This window comes from Microtus ochrogaster, chromosome 21, assembly GCF_000317375.1.
Source record: "Microtus ochrogaster isolate Prairie Vole_2 chromosome 21, MicOch1.0, whole genome shotgun sequence".
Taxonomy (NCBI): domain Eukaryota; kingdom Metazoa; phylum Chordata; class Mammalia; order Rodentia; family Cricetidae; genus Microtus; species Microtus ochrogaster.
In genome coordinates this window covers 26,056,517-26,071,435 of record NC_022022.1, presented here as the reverse complement: position 1 = coordinate 26,071,435, position 14,919 = coordinate 26,056,517, and the positions used below count along the sequence as shown (strand labels likewise).

At 40.9% G+C, this 14,919-nt stretch overlaps 1 protein-coding gene across 5 annotated transcripts in view; it reads right to left on the bottom strand.

Moving 5' to 3' along the window:
- Positions 1–14,919, bottom strand: part of Col25a1 (collagen type XXV alpha 1 chain) — a 383,772-nt gene that overhangs the window by 63,481 nt on the left and 305,372 nt on the right. For all 5 annotated transcript variants that reach the window (XM_026784141.1, XM_026784143.1, XM_026784144.1 and 2 more), the window contains 3 exons: positions 8,206–8,238; positions 7,767–7,802; positions 2,671–2,715 (listed from right to left, as the gene is read on the bottom strand). In XM_026784141.1, the coding sequence (XP_026639942.1) occupies positions 2,671–2,715; positions 7,767–7,802; positions 8,206–8,238 (114 nt within the window). The remainder of the gene's footprint in view (positions 1–2,670; positions 2,716–7,766; positions 7,803–8,205; positions 8,239–14,919) is intronic.

Genomic DNA, 14,919 nt, shown 5'->3' with positions numbered 1-14,919 from the left:
GTCCTCAGAGTGGGCCGCTCAGGTGAGAGACATTTGCGTCCGCGGTCAGGGTTTAGGCACTTGGTTCATTTCCTGAGAGCCAGGGAAGGCATGTGGGGGCGCTCATTAAGTTTCCAACTGTTCCCCAAGAGCAACAGGTGGCGAAGCAAAGCTTCTCTGGTATGTAATGACTGCTTTCCTCCGTGTCCTAGACATAATGGCCGGCATGCGCACACGCTCTGCGGTCGTGGCAGATAAGGAGGACATGAGTAGCAACAGGAAATATCTCCAAAGCATAAACATACACAGAGGCTAAGATCATGACTTATGCTTTTGGTACCTCACGTCCTGCAGGTCACACAGAAGGGTTTCAATTTTTAAATCCTGGCTGCAACTTAAACTATGAAATGAGAATCAACCCATCCTGTCTTTTGCCATTTTAGCAGAAACGAAACAAACTAAATGGGTAAGGAGCGTCTCAAGTCAATGTAGGGCCATCAAATATTATAAAATTTTAAGTCTATATTTATTAATATATAATGAATATCTTTTTTTTTTTTTTTTGGATTTTCGAGACAGGGTTTCTCTGTAGTTTTTGGTGCCTGTCCTGGAACTAGCTCTTGTAGACCAGGTTGGCCTCGAACTCACAGAGATCCGCCTGCCTCTGCATTCCGAGTGCTGGGATTAAAGGCGTGCGCCACCACTGCCCAGCTATAATGAATATCTTAAAGTGGTCTTAAATTGTTTTCCCCAAATTATTTACTGATTATTATTTATTTATTATTAGCACTTATTATAGTGTAAGGAAAGCTTATCTTTCATTTGAATTCAAGAGAGAAGACAAAACTTATTACACAATAACCAGAGCTCATGATTTTGTCTTCAGCCCCAGATGGTGACCCAAGCATGGCACTGAGATGACCTAGAGAAACATCTCTAGTAAATGATGAAGGATTTTTATCAACTGGCAGTTTCTCAGCCCAGTCACTAGTCAGGCACAGGAAGGCAGTACCAGAGCCCCACCACCTCAACAAAGGATTTCTAGCACTTCTCAGGCTGTGGGAGCTTAAGCATTTCCTAGAGGTGGTGACTTACAATTAACCCTCCCAACCTGAGAACTCATGACCTTCTGAATAGGTCATGGGTGGCTGAAAAAATCATAGGAAAAGGCCAAGAGTCAGTAATGACATAGCGTCATCAGAGATATACAACACTTAAGTAAGACCAGGGTCACAAATACAGTAGCTCCCGAAAGCATTTATGTCTATGTGTGTATTTATCTGTATTGCACTTGGGGAAAATAATGCTTTCATTCTTCTTCCTTTTCATCAAGAGAGTGTCTAAAGCTCAGGAGAAGGGACAAGTCAGTTTCAGAGCACTGAGGCTCTCCTGAGCTGAGCCTGCACCCTAAAAAGCTTGCTTGAGTTCTTGCTGTAGGGACTTTCTTGTCCTTCCAATGTCCTTTGTCTCAAACATCTTCATTATGACTTGTAATGCCACCAGGTTCTCATTAACACCCAGCAACATGTCCTTAAATCATTGAAACGTTTATGATCTTGTCATTTATAAAAAGCTGTCATTTTTGTGCTTGGAAGTTACTAAAGAGCTGTCATAAATTAACCCCGTAATATGCACTAGGATGTCATTCTCGCTAAGCAGCAAATAATAGGTAAGTGAATTTGACTCCTCAACAAATATGTTTTAGAGTGTACTGTCTACCAAAGAGCCAAATCATGTATTAAAAGCAACCTGAACTTTTTATAGTAATCTAGAAACAGCCAACAAATTTTAGAACCAGAGTTTCTGACTGCTGACCTAGAAGACATGGTTTTTCTGTGTGTATTGATGACCTAAATAATATTATAAGCACCATAGGCATTTAACATTGTAGAATCATACTAACTTCAGTTAACACATTATAAAGTAGCATGCAGGACTAAAGTATGAGCACTATTTTTAGAACAGAAGATATACTTGATTGCTATCCTGTCTCTTCTGGGATATATATAAAGTTTATTCTCAAGGAATAACTATAGCTAATATAATAGAGCATTAAGTCTTGTTGCTGTTATGGGAAAAGTCTTTTTTTCAAACAAAAACCATTTAAGTGGCTTAAGAATCTTTAAATCTTAAAACAGTGTTTTAATCCTAAACCATAAGCAATTATTTCCAAAGGTGCATACAGAGTTTGTGTGGAAAGTGTTTGTGGTAGGTCAGAACATTTTAGCAATGTGGTTTTAGTTTTTCAGTGGGACTGACTGACAGGAAGGGGAGGCATGGGAATCTTTGAGGGGCTATGATAATGGTGAACCACAAACATGGTTGCCCAAGTGTGTGTGATTTACAGGCGTGCTAAAATGAATTCTGGTCAAAATTTGATAGGACCTTAGGAATAAAGTCAAAAGTTAAAGCTAAAGAGACATTCTTTCTAGACTTTTAAAAATTTTGTATGGTTTTACTTGAAACGCTATTTAGTTTTATCTAAGGGGCATGATAAGGACAACAGTGAGCTATACAACTTGGATGGCAATAACCAACTTTAAACACCCGTGTGCAATTTGAATTTAAAAAATAAAACTAATCAATTGAGAAAAATTCAGAATAGTTAATGACCAGTGTTCACTTTCCCCCTCATTTTCCTCCAATGCGGGATACTCATAGTTCCATGAAGTTGGTCAGTGGAGTATTTACCTTGATCCCCGGGAGTCCAGGTAGTCCAGGCAGCCCTGGCTCACCCTACATAGGAAAATCACAATGCATTACAGAGCAACATGCACTCAGTCACAGGGTCAGAGAAAAACATGGCAAATGTCCCCACCGAACAGTTTCTGCAAAGAGAAATATAGACAGCAGACTGTGGAGGGGAAATGGGTCTGCTGAGACCACTCCACTCAGTCAACTCTCCATTCCGGAACTGTCTGACCGCTTGGCAGATTTCTTAAGACACTGGCCGTTTCCTGCCGTTCGCTGCCTACTGGCATCTCTATCAGATGGCATGAGAGAGTAGTATGGGAGGAAAGACTGCATTTGTGACTCCTTTGGCCAAGGATTTACTGGAGCTGCTTGCTTCAGTAACGTGTCTTCTCCCAGAGCCCTCCCTGCTTAGATAATCAAGAGACTCGCATGAACAGATGGCCCCAGGAAAGCATACACGTTAAGCGTGTTGCTCACTTAAAAGCACAGTAAGATTTCCTTTTCATTCCTGAAGGATGAGAAGATAAATAAATGGTTAAGAATATGCTTCAGTCCAGGCTGTGTTCCTAACAATTGTTGGGTTAGGGTGACCTTGCTTAGCAGTGTTGGGCTAATGGTACCGCGCAGCTGTTCCTGAACACACAGGTCAGAGATTAAGTATGCCTTGGGTAGGCACGCTGGAGACAGGCTAAACCCTCTCATTTTCACAGAATTGTCTATGTTATTTTAAGCACAAGAGATTGCATTGCTTAGAAATTCTCTTCAAGTCTACTACAAAAGAATAACGGAATCAGGAGCAAATATGTTTGCCATGAAGTGTTGCCTGTTCTCGGTAGAAGCGACACAGAAGGTGACACAATCATAGGGTGTTGAGATGGTCAGTCACGGAGATGCCAACCATTTCCCCAGAGGGAGCGGTACCAGGACGGTGGGAGGGGAGGCACATTCTGTAGCCTAAATGCTTCTATCATCTTTAATTTTTAATTATTTTATCACCACTGTGCATGTGTGCATGCCTACCACAGCTCCTGTGTGAAGGACACCTTTGTGGGTGTGTTTCTCTTTTTCCATGTCTGTGTGACTTCTGGGGATCAAGTGCAGGTTGTAAGTCTTGTGGAGCAAAGCACTTTGACTGCTGAGCCATTCTGCGGGCCCTTGAATAAGCCTTAACCCAAGGAACACCTACTGACAACCAGTGGATCTTCCATCTCCACTATCTGCCCTTTCTGATTACCAAGGGCTAGAATTTCTTCTGCTATTATATCATTAAGCCTTTAGACATTTTATCAATCTGAGTGATTAGACAAAGTGGGGAGGCAATGGCTCCCTGGCTGCTTGTCAAAGGTGCTTCAGGAATGCAAAAGAAAAGGCATTCTGCACAGAAGTGTGCATTATAAACATGACTACAACGAAATCGAATTAGAGGAGAAAGGAATGCTAACTTGCTTGTTATTCCACCCCAAGACCAGGTGCCAAGGTATATTAAACTTCACAGGGTTACAACACCATACAATGCCTTTCCTTTGTGTTTTCTTTTTTACCATTTAATCAGAAACATTAAGAGGACCTAATAGAAAAGGATTTAATCCATATTTTACTGAAGATTACCTTTTGCTTAAAAATAGTATAAAGTTTTTGAATACACAATTGCATTATAATAGCCAACCAGTAACACTTGGGATTGTTTTTTTTAAAAGGTCTCCCCCAACTCTTATGATAATATTTCATCTGAAACACGTGTGGAAATAAATAGGTTACAACATGAGTTTCCATTAAGAATTCTTACCACTCAATTCTCTACCAACATAAAAGGACCACATAGATACTTTAAAGAAATAATTGATATGCACATGTATGCATGATTAACACATACAATGTTTTCTAATGAGAAAAATATTAAGAAGACATTACAGGATAACATATAAGATAATGAAATGTTAAATGCATCATGTGTGTATATGTGTATGTCTACATGTGACTGGTCATAAATGTATGATTTAGTTAAATATCTCAAATATTCATATTTTATAGTGTTGAATGGTTTGTGACTTTTACCTTTCCAAATTTGTATTTACTTTCTGCTCTTAGCTAACATAATGATTATGTAATATTATTAGTGTTCTCCTATAAAACACTCCTTCATAATTTTAGTAAGACATTTCTTTCTGCAGAATTCTTTATCTTTATATTGTAGAAAGCTTGCCTTCCAACTAAGAGAAAGATTTTAGTTAACTTGGCCATCCTTGCCTATGCCATGGCTCAGGAGCCTCGGTAGCAAAGTTAATGTGTTAGATATGAGTCACAATTAAGAGTCAGTTTGTTATTTTATTCAAAGGGTTCTTGTTCAAGAGTTTCAACTGTACAGGTACATAATATATCTGATTTCATTATTTTTCCTTTTAACTCTCTATTCTCTGGTCTGAGAAAGCCTTATTCCTGGGACTCTGTTAGAGTGTCCTGGGTATCTACAGAGCTCAATGGCAAGGGTCCCTTCTGATGGGGAATCAAGTGACAATGTTAGAATGTATACTTTAAGAGCTGGGGAAAGGTTAGAAAGGCAAGAACTATGTAGTGAAACACAATTCATACTTTCCAAGTCTATAGTGTCCCTACAAGCCTCCATGTAACTCTACTGCTGAAGCCACAGAGAACGAGTGATAAAATGAATCCTCCATTACTGTATCACTTTTCTGGGAACACCCCTGAATTCAGGAACTAGTGTGCCATTGAACACCACCCACAGCTCCACAATGGTGCCAAAGATACTAGATGGCATCCAGCACTGACTGTAAGCCTGGGTCAGTTTGTCATTTTCGACTCTAAGCAGCAAACATGGAAATGCTGTTTCCAATGTTGGGGGAATTATCAAAATCTGATGCTAGACAAAGGAAGTAAAACAATTGTAGGAAGGCAGGATTGTGTCAGAGGGCAGAATCTGAACTAAATATTAATAATAAGGATACTGTTTGTTCCGGGCCATGTATTCGTCCAGATGAAAGCACCTTTTGATGTCGTTTAGGTCTACTTTCTGATAAAATGTAAAGAAAATCCAGTGTTTCTGCCTTCAGGCTATAAATGTCCATAATGAATCTAAGTTATCTTTATAAATAATTATGATAATACAATCTTATGCTAAGCAACTGAAGGTCAATTTGGTTCATGTGCTGTGGAAACTGGGCCTACACAAGTTTACTGAGATTTGATTTGGCTTGTGTTTTAGAGACACTTTGCAGGTGAATCCCTCCTTTGCTTTTGAAAAAAAAAAGACTGCCTATTTATTTATTCATGTGTGTGCTCACCAGCCTTTCCCTTCCTTTGACTCTTGTTAAGTAAGGCAGGTGGGTGTTGAATGCCAAGTCTTTCAGCTGCAGCTTTGAGTTCTGGGTTAGAGGCACATTCTACCAAGCCTGGTCCTACTGATATTTCTTTCAGCAAATCACAGATTTGGAGGACAATTTAAGAAAAATCTTTAATTTTTTTAGACTAAGGGACCCCCAAATCACATCATCTAAGATCAGTTGCTTTTTCAAAATAGACGACGGATCTTTTGTTTTTAGTAATTGCACAATTCTTCTTAAAAGGCCAGAGAGGGCTGTCCGCTATGATGCCCGTGATGAAGCCTGGGAAGAGGAACAACTAGAAGGTTCAGATATTCATTTTGTCAGTGCTCATCCTATAGAGAGAACAAAAAAATCACTCACGCTGACAAGTTTTATTTTCTCAAAGAAAAAAATCAGCATGAGGGAAAAAGCTGGACATATTTGTGGGAAGCTGCTACCACTGAGAGGAGCCACAGAAAGAACACTGAGGTTTCTTTCCAAAAGGTACTTGAACTATTTCACTGGGACACATTGAAGAGTAATGTATGGCTGGTTGTACGTATGACTGACGTATGTATACATATGCTACCGACAAAAGGCTGGGAGGGCTGCTGCTCTAGATTAACTGGGAAGTAGAGGAAGAAGGCAGTTACTGCAAACTATTTATCTAAAATATGTTCTATGGATTCTTGAGTTAAACTCGGAGCCTGAAGACCAAGAGACAGATCAGAAAAGGAGGAGCTGGAAGAGCTGTGCTAGGCTCTCGTCTCACCTGCAGCAGAGCTGATGAATCAATTCTCTGAGATTCTCAGTCTCAAGAGAAAAATAGTCATTCAGTCAGAGAAATGTTAAAAGAACATGCAAACCTTCTCAGAAGTTACTTCTAGCCCAGGTGCTTAGACACAAATTCTCTCATTGATGTCAAGAACACGAACCATACAGTAAACTCTCAACTTTAGGTTCTAAACTACCGCAATAGGGTTGATTATCTTTTTCTCTTTGCTAATGAGCTATGTTCTATATCCTAATTCATATTCTGTGTATAACATCAGCTACCACAGGACAAAGGAAAGGCCATAGTTTTAAGGAATTTGTCCTATGGAGTTCACATTTTCTTGTTAACTACAATTCGCCTGTTATGTAAGGTTCAGCTGTACTGGGCATTGAGACCCTGGTGCTCAGTTGAGAAACTGCTAACATTTGTTTCCTGCCTCAGATCCAGATGAAAAATGAGCATAAGCGCTCAGTGAAGAAGCACAGATGATAATTTAATGTACCCACAGCTCAGTTAATGAAAGTGGTGTGTATAGCATCGCTAATTAAAATTTAGTTCTTTAAACAAATTTAGTTTCCGTAAGGCAACATTCATGACACGTGTTAGCAGGAAAGCATTGGCAAATGAATGGAGGTAGAGGTATATTTTAAAAAAAACTGTCCATCATTCTCCATTGAGATTGTTTAGTATATACTTATTTTCTTCTCATGGAACGCAGAAAATACAGAATACATTTAAGCATGCATGGCAGCGAGCTGGCATTCCAGTTCAGCTGAGATTTGTTAGTTCCAAACAGCTGAGTACATATAGACAGTGTTTGCTTTCACACTGCTGTGCGTGGAATAAAGGCCTTTTAACAAGGAAAGCAACCAGCAACACTGTGCAAAGCACGGGAAGTGTACCACGGTGCGACAAATGTCTCCATGTTAGCTGACAACGACGTGAAATACCAATCATGGAGAGATACAAAAGACATACCTAGGACAGAGAGATATTACCTTTTGTCCTGGACGACCAGATTCTCCAGGTTCTCCCTGGCCAAAGAAAACCAAAGATGAAAAGGGTAGTCTTAGAAGAAACCTAGAAAACCGCTAGGCCTTTGGCAGTTTTACAGAAATGATCCAACTGCCTACTTGATTACATACATTTTGTGTGCACCATTTTCTTATTCTCCGCCACACTACACATAAGGAAACTGCTGTGAGTGTGTCTAGAACTCACATATAAAGATATTTCTTGGAAACCAAGGACACATGGAAGAGAAAGTAAGCCCTCCTACTAAGACTACCCGGGATTTCCCTGTTGTGTTTGGGAGCTGTTGTCAGAGAACTGGACCAGAGCTACAACCATCATTGCTACTAAACTGAAGAGACAAGGGGGCTCATAAAGTCACAGCCATGATTCCCAGGGCACAAACATGCACAAGGCTATAGTTACCTTAATTCCTGCAGCCGATGATCCTGGGTCACCCTAAAATGAAACCCGGGAGAGATTATGCCAGAAGTAGCAAAACAACAATGCAAACATCTTGGCAACTGTTACCCACATGGATGCTCAGAGGGACTCGATGTATGACCAAGGGGCCTAAGTGTGCCCCCCAGTTCTTTGTTCAAATAGGCCCAGGCATTATATGATAATATCATGTAAGAGAAACCATGCCTTGCCTCAAATCATGGGTTTACTTTGAATACAAACCATTCAAGATTATATTTCTTGAAATAACTAAAAAATACACAAACATGAAGCTATTTCTTTAATAGGATGCTAAAAATATATTCTGAGACAATGAATTTTAATTTAGGGATTTGAAACTTTCAGTTTTAGCTTCTGGGATTTATTAATGTCACGGGCTCTTTACAGGGAGTTCCTGCCCTTCTTGGTCTTTGGAAGGTCAAGGGACAACAGATGAAGTCAAAAGGTTAATGATGTTGAGGTGCAGAAACCACGCTGCAGATCAGTGTGGCGCCACCATGAAGCAGGAGCATGCCTTTTCCTGCTTTATCCTCATTGTACCGTAACTCAGTCACAGGGTGATGAATGACTTCTGGGCAATGGGAATCCGTGGACGGGCTAAGAAAGTCTTGAGAGAGAATCTGACTTTTAACTTTTTAAAGAGATTAAGAGGTTGTTTTTCCTTTGAGTGACCATGGTCTAGGAGAACAGATTTGGGTAGCCCCAATTTCATGTTTCAACATGGAAACAGTTTCATGAAATCTTAACAGTTTTACAGAGCAAAGAAAGTCATCCATCAAGGCAAGTTTAAAATGGAAGACGGGGGAAGCTGTTCTCAAGACCTCGGGTGCTACCTGTCGACACAGTCTTAGCTCTGGGGCTGGTAGAAGGGTCTGCTAAGTTGATAGGTTCCAAAACATTTTTATCTGCAAGTCACAGGATGTTAGTTTTGACATAGAGGTGGGGAAGAGATGGCCATTAGGGGGGAACTTGGCTTTTTAAAAGACTGGGTTTGTCCAGATTTCATGGAGGATGGTTCCACTCCTAGAAACACACCATCCTAACGATGGGACCAATGCAGACCGGAGCACGGAGAAGAGGTGAGACTGTTCCTTGTTTGTAAATGAGGCAGCAAAAGGCCTGGATTCTCAGCCTCATTCCAGTCCTCTCCAACCTAGGAACATGCAGGAAGGACTAAGAAAAGGAGGGGACTTAGCCATTTGTACTGTCACGAAAACTGAAGGAGGGAGGCTAGAGTTGAGAGTCCCTAAGCTCCGCCCTGTTTGCAAATACTCAAGTATCTCCAGGGCTCTGTTCCCTTGTTCTAGAGTCCAGAAGCTGCTCATCAATCTCTTTAGAGACAGACACACAGACAGAGGCCTCGGGCCCCTGTGCACTGACCAGCACCTGACTCCTCATTCCCACTCACATCCTCCCATGATGATACCTCAGTTCTTGCTTTACATGATTCTGTCTCACGGAACCGTTCACCAATTCTCCCTAACGGGACCCGCCGTGAGTACACCCTACTGTGTATCTGCATACTTCATTTGTGTCTGGCACAGCTTGTGCTGTGATTGTCGTCGGCGTTGCTTGTATATCTGTCTGTCCTGTTAGCAGACAGACAGCTGCATGGGAGCAGACTCCACATCCTGACCACAGCAGATGCTTCACACACACATGGTGAACGAGTGAATGACCGTCTGAAAAACAATGTTTTCAGTCGGGTCAGTAGTCAAGGATCAAAATGAAAAGAGGCCTTCAGGAAAGGGGAAGCAAGGGCTTAGGAAGAGGAGGAAATAGTAAATTTCGTGTGTTGAGGTAAGGAGTGCACATGTGAGTTCCTTTGACATCTGTAATTGCTATTACCCAAGGAAAAATTAAGACGTGACTAAACAAAGAAGCGAGCTCTAAATATTGTATGAATGAGCCTGCTTGTCGCAACCATTAACATTCAAATGAGATCCAAACGAGGGGCGAAATAAACGCGGGGAAGAAAATAATGCTTGTTTCTATTTCTGCTAAACTGAGTCTGGGAGCCATCAGCATTAACGAACCGGTTTGCAATATTGTGAATAGCATTGACCTTTCTATTCATAAAAGCAATTTGGCTTTGCAAAGCTCCATCTGTGTTATTTATGCCTTAAACTCCCATGCAGGGAAGACATTGCTGCTTCCACCTAGAGGATGAGGAAACAGAAGCAGCTAAGTGTGAGCTTCCTCAACTGTCCTTTTTATTAGACCGAGAAAAGGATTATTGACTTATATCATTTTGACAAAGGGCCCTAAAGGCTAGAGAAGACAGGTAAAGTAAAGGTAGTTCTTGTATTACCTCCAAGTTCTTAGCTAACTGCTTGTAGTTTATATAAGAGTGTTTGGGTAGTCTCCTGTATGTGACTAAAGACTAGGCTTTGTCCTGGGAGCAAGTGGACGGGAGGGAAAGGTCCACCATGGTTTATTTGTGGGAACAGGAGAGGCTTCATTTGATGGACACCTCAGACATTTACCCTCTCTTTAAAGATTCAGAACTGTGAAATCCCCAGGAATGTCTCCAGCTTTTAAGAGCAAGGCAACTTCTGGGAGGGATGATGTTCCAAGTAGCTGAAATCAAGCAGGGGACGTTTATAACCCTCTCCCCAAAGTGTAAGAGACTATAGGGTTAAAGTGGGAAACAGCCTTCCAGGGATGGCTTATGTAGATGCCTGTCTTTATCAGTCAGTGGAGTAAGCCACAGATGGAGAAGTTCTGTGAGATAAATGAACGTGGCTTTGCTGTTTTATTTCTTTGTTTGGTTTTTTCTTGAGAGAGGGGTCTCACGATGGAGATCAGGCTGGTCTTGAATGCAGAGAGACCCATCTGCCTCTCCCTCTGTCAAGTGCTGGGATTAAAGGCGTGTGCCATGACATGGTGACTTTACTGTTTTTCACTTTTGGTCAAACACTGGTTTTGTATGTGATTGTTTTCAAATGCAGTACTGAGCAAGTAATTAAATAAGATGTTAATAAAGACAGAAGGAACAATTGCAAGCTATAGAAATGTCCTGCCATCCAGTGAAAATATGAAGTTGTTCAAGATAAAAAAAAAGGTTTTCCAAACAGTATTAATTATCTTGTAACAACGTTCTAAGAACCTGGATTAGTGCCGGCACTAGAACGGATTGGCACCATCCAGCTGTTGGGTTGCCTTTGGGGACAAAGGATGGAAGATAAAGCTTAAAAGCAATGTGCTTGGTGTCAGATTGGCAAGGGGTGAAGCTGTGATCGTTAGTTTTGTCAGCCTGACAATATCGAACGACCTGGGGAAGGAGTTTCAACGAGGAGTGGTTTAGATTCGCTAGGGTTTTCTTAATTGGGTTGAGGTAGCAAGACCCACCCTGGGTGTGGGCCTGTTTCATGGGCTAGGCATTGAACTAGTCTAAGTGTACACACAAATTCCTTGCTGTCTGCTCTTGACTGCACATGGAATGTGGCCAGCTGCCTCATGACTTGACCTCCCCACAATGGTGGACTATAATTTCAAATTCTGAGGCAAATAAACCCCTTCTTCCTCACTTTTATAAGGAGATTTTTTTGGGAGGAGGGGTCAGGGGATCTTATTGTCCTAACTAGGAATGAAACTAGTTGTTTGTTTGCTAGTGAGCGCTGTGTCCAGTTAATAAAGAAATTACAGTAAAGAACAGTTAGGAGACTAAAGAGCTTCCCTAGGAAATGACTTGTAAATCTAAACTTCAAAAGATTGAAGACTGAACGAAGCCAGAAAATGAAGATGTGGAGCTGGGAGGGGGAGGCAGGAAAGCAGGCTTCTAAACAAAGAATGGCTTGGGGCAGCCTTGGAGAGGACCAGGCACTGACTGCCCTCGAGTGTCCCCGACACAGTCCTCCAGGTGCGGTCTGTAAGGCAGCTTGGTTGGTAAGTGCAACTACGGCATGCCTGGTGAAAGGCCAGACGCTTGAGTTCAAGTTGGTGAATGAGAAGGCAGGGCATGCATAGGAATGAGGTCATAGGGCTAGGCAATCTGCGCCAATAGCATGAAGCTCTTGGCTCAGCCAATAACACCACACGGGGTACAGTAGTACGGTCCACCCATTCAGTGAGTTTAACAGACACCCACTTGCAGTGGCTAAAAAATCTTATTTGAACATTTGTTGGCGGAATTAACACCCCAAAGACTAGAATACAAAGCTTCCATAGGAACTTTCCATGTGATTGAAATCAGTCTTTGGCAGTTTATTCTTAAACTGAGTGTATGGTTTTGCTGGCCACAGAGAAGCCCTGGCCCAGTCAGTGGTTTTATAGTTCCCAGCATTTCCAGACGACCAGCCTGGAAAGCCACAGACTGTAAAAATTGCTTTACCATCCGAAGGCGCTGAGTTGGATCAAAAGGGGAAAAAAAAAGTCCATTAAAGTGAATCAGCCAATGACGTAATTTACTACATCAATAGCAGAAAAGAAGTTTAATTTTTTTTTTTTTTACTTTACCCCTCAAAGTTGGAAAGTGATGAATGAATTTCACATACTGACGACAAAGGCCACAAGAAGAGGGTTTCCAACATGCTGGAAACAAATTATATGACAGGAGCAGGAAATGTTTAAAAAACACATCAAAAATTATATTCCAATCACTACATTCTTGGGATGAATGCCTTGGGTCAGATTACATATTATACACGCTACAGATTGCTATTTACAGCCCCCTGTTTAGGCCTATTGAAGGTTTATAGAATCGATTTCCGCTCTCGCTGAGGCATTTCTTGTGCTTAATTTCAGCTGAGCAATAAAACTTTTTGATAAAAAGAAAAATAACCATGTCGTTGATTTCAATTTCCACATGGTAGGAAAAGTTAGCATTTATTGAGAGTTTATGGCATGTGAGTCAGTATGGCAACTGATTTGCATTGTGTATGAAGCCGAAACAACCTTCTTAGGAGACGCTTGGGTCCTTTCAAGGAAGAAAACATTGTTTTACTGTTGCAAAAGGAAATTTCAAAACCCATGTGAGTGAAGAAACAATTGCTGGCCTATGTTCCAAAAACGAAGTTAAAAATAAAAAAATACAGCCTCTAAGGCATAAAATGCTCTATTTAAATTCACATAGGTACAGTTCCCATTTTATATGTTTTTATTGTTGTTTGAAGAGGTTGACTTCTGTGTACAATATTTCCTTTGTTTTAAGAAAAGTTGGCCACTGCCCTCAAATCTTGCTGGATATTTGTAAGAGTGGGCCAAGCATGGCTTTTATATTTTTTAAATGGTTAAAAAAATCAAAATGGCAATAATATTATATACAGGCAGATGACATAATATCAAAATCATCTTGCCCAGAAATAAAATTTACTTTAAACACGGCCCTACTGATGATTAGTGTGTGTGTGTGTGTGTGTGTGTGTGTGTGTGTGTGTTGTCTGTGGCTTAATTCTGCTACAATAACAGAATCATGAAGTTGTGCCAGAGACTACATGGTCCACAAAGCCCAAAATATTAACTTATAAAACAAGCTTTCTTATTTCTGCTTTTAGAGATAAAGATGTACGTTAAATAAACCATCATCCAGGTTTACATACCCAGGGATTCAAACCCTGATCTGACACCAGTCAGGAGCATCCACGGTCTTATTTGACTAGATACTTCAATGTTGTGTTTGATGACAGCTCGATTTTATATATTTGGAAGACAAAAAGATACAGCTTCAGCAGAGGTTCTGAAATAGGGATGGTCAGAGTAGTTCATAGAGCATAGACTTGCTGGCCAGCTCCATGGTGTAGATGAAGGTTCTGTTGTCTACACCACGGTGAAGAGTAATCTGGGTCACATTGTCAATAGTGCTTAGGCCAACACACCCTGGTCTATAAGAAATTGAGACTCTGTCCTAAATTTAAACTGTTTCCCAAATACAAACAGTTGCTACTTAGTGACATTAATTTGTTTCTACCCTTTCTGCCATATTTATATTAATATTTATGAGACTGAGAAAGATAAGTTTCTATATATTTTATGAGTATGTTTTTATGACTACCCATTATCCATCTGTACAGTCATAATTTTCAAAGTGGATCAGCCTCGCCCTCAGCTGTCAGCCTGAGTGAGTTATCTTCCCATTCATCGGGTCCCTCGCTTGGTTTGCGCCAACATCCACCTGCTCTGGTTCTATCTTCAGCTTCTAAAGGGGGATTTCTTCCCAAATCTGAACACATTACACAGATGCAGGAGAATATCATTTTGGTGTCACCGTGTCATGGAGTCAGGGCTGTAAAAATACAAACTTGGGCAAACACCATAATGACAGAATGGTGAGACAAAAGAGAGGGACTCAGACAGCCCAGGACGCATGCGCTATAAATGCTGATCAGTGCTCCAAAGACCAAGGAGGGCAGAAGACAGAACGCAAGGGCCGTGGCTCCCAGGGTTCCCTACATAAACACTGCACTCAAGTGCTATTAACTCGATGCCAAACTTTTAAATTTGATCCTCGCTCACCAATATAACTTCCTTCTAAAACCAGGACGGACCAAATCACTTGAGGGCGCCCCCTTCTAGGCCTCTGTAAAGACACACTGCCTGTGAGTTGGTGTGCTTATTGCTTGAGAAACCTATCACTGGCAATTTTCTTATTTTCTAGAAATAAGTAAATTTGGCAAACCATTTTGCTCTCAGAATATTTAAATTTGTGGATAGAATGTGGAACGATCGATATTGAACTGT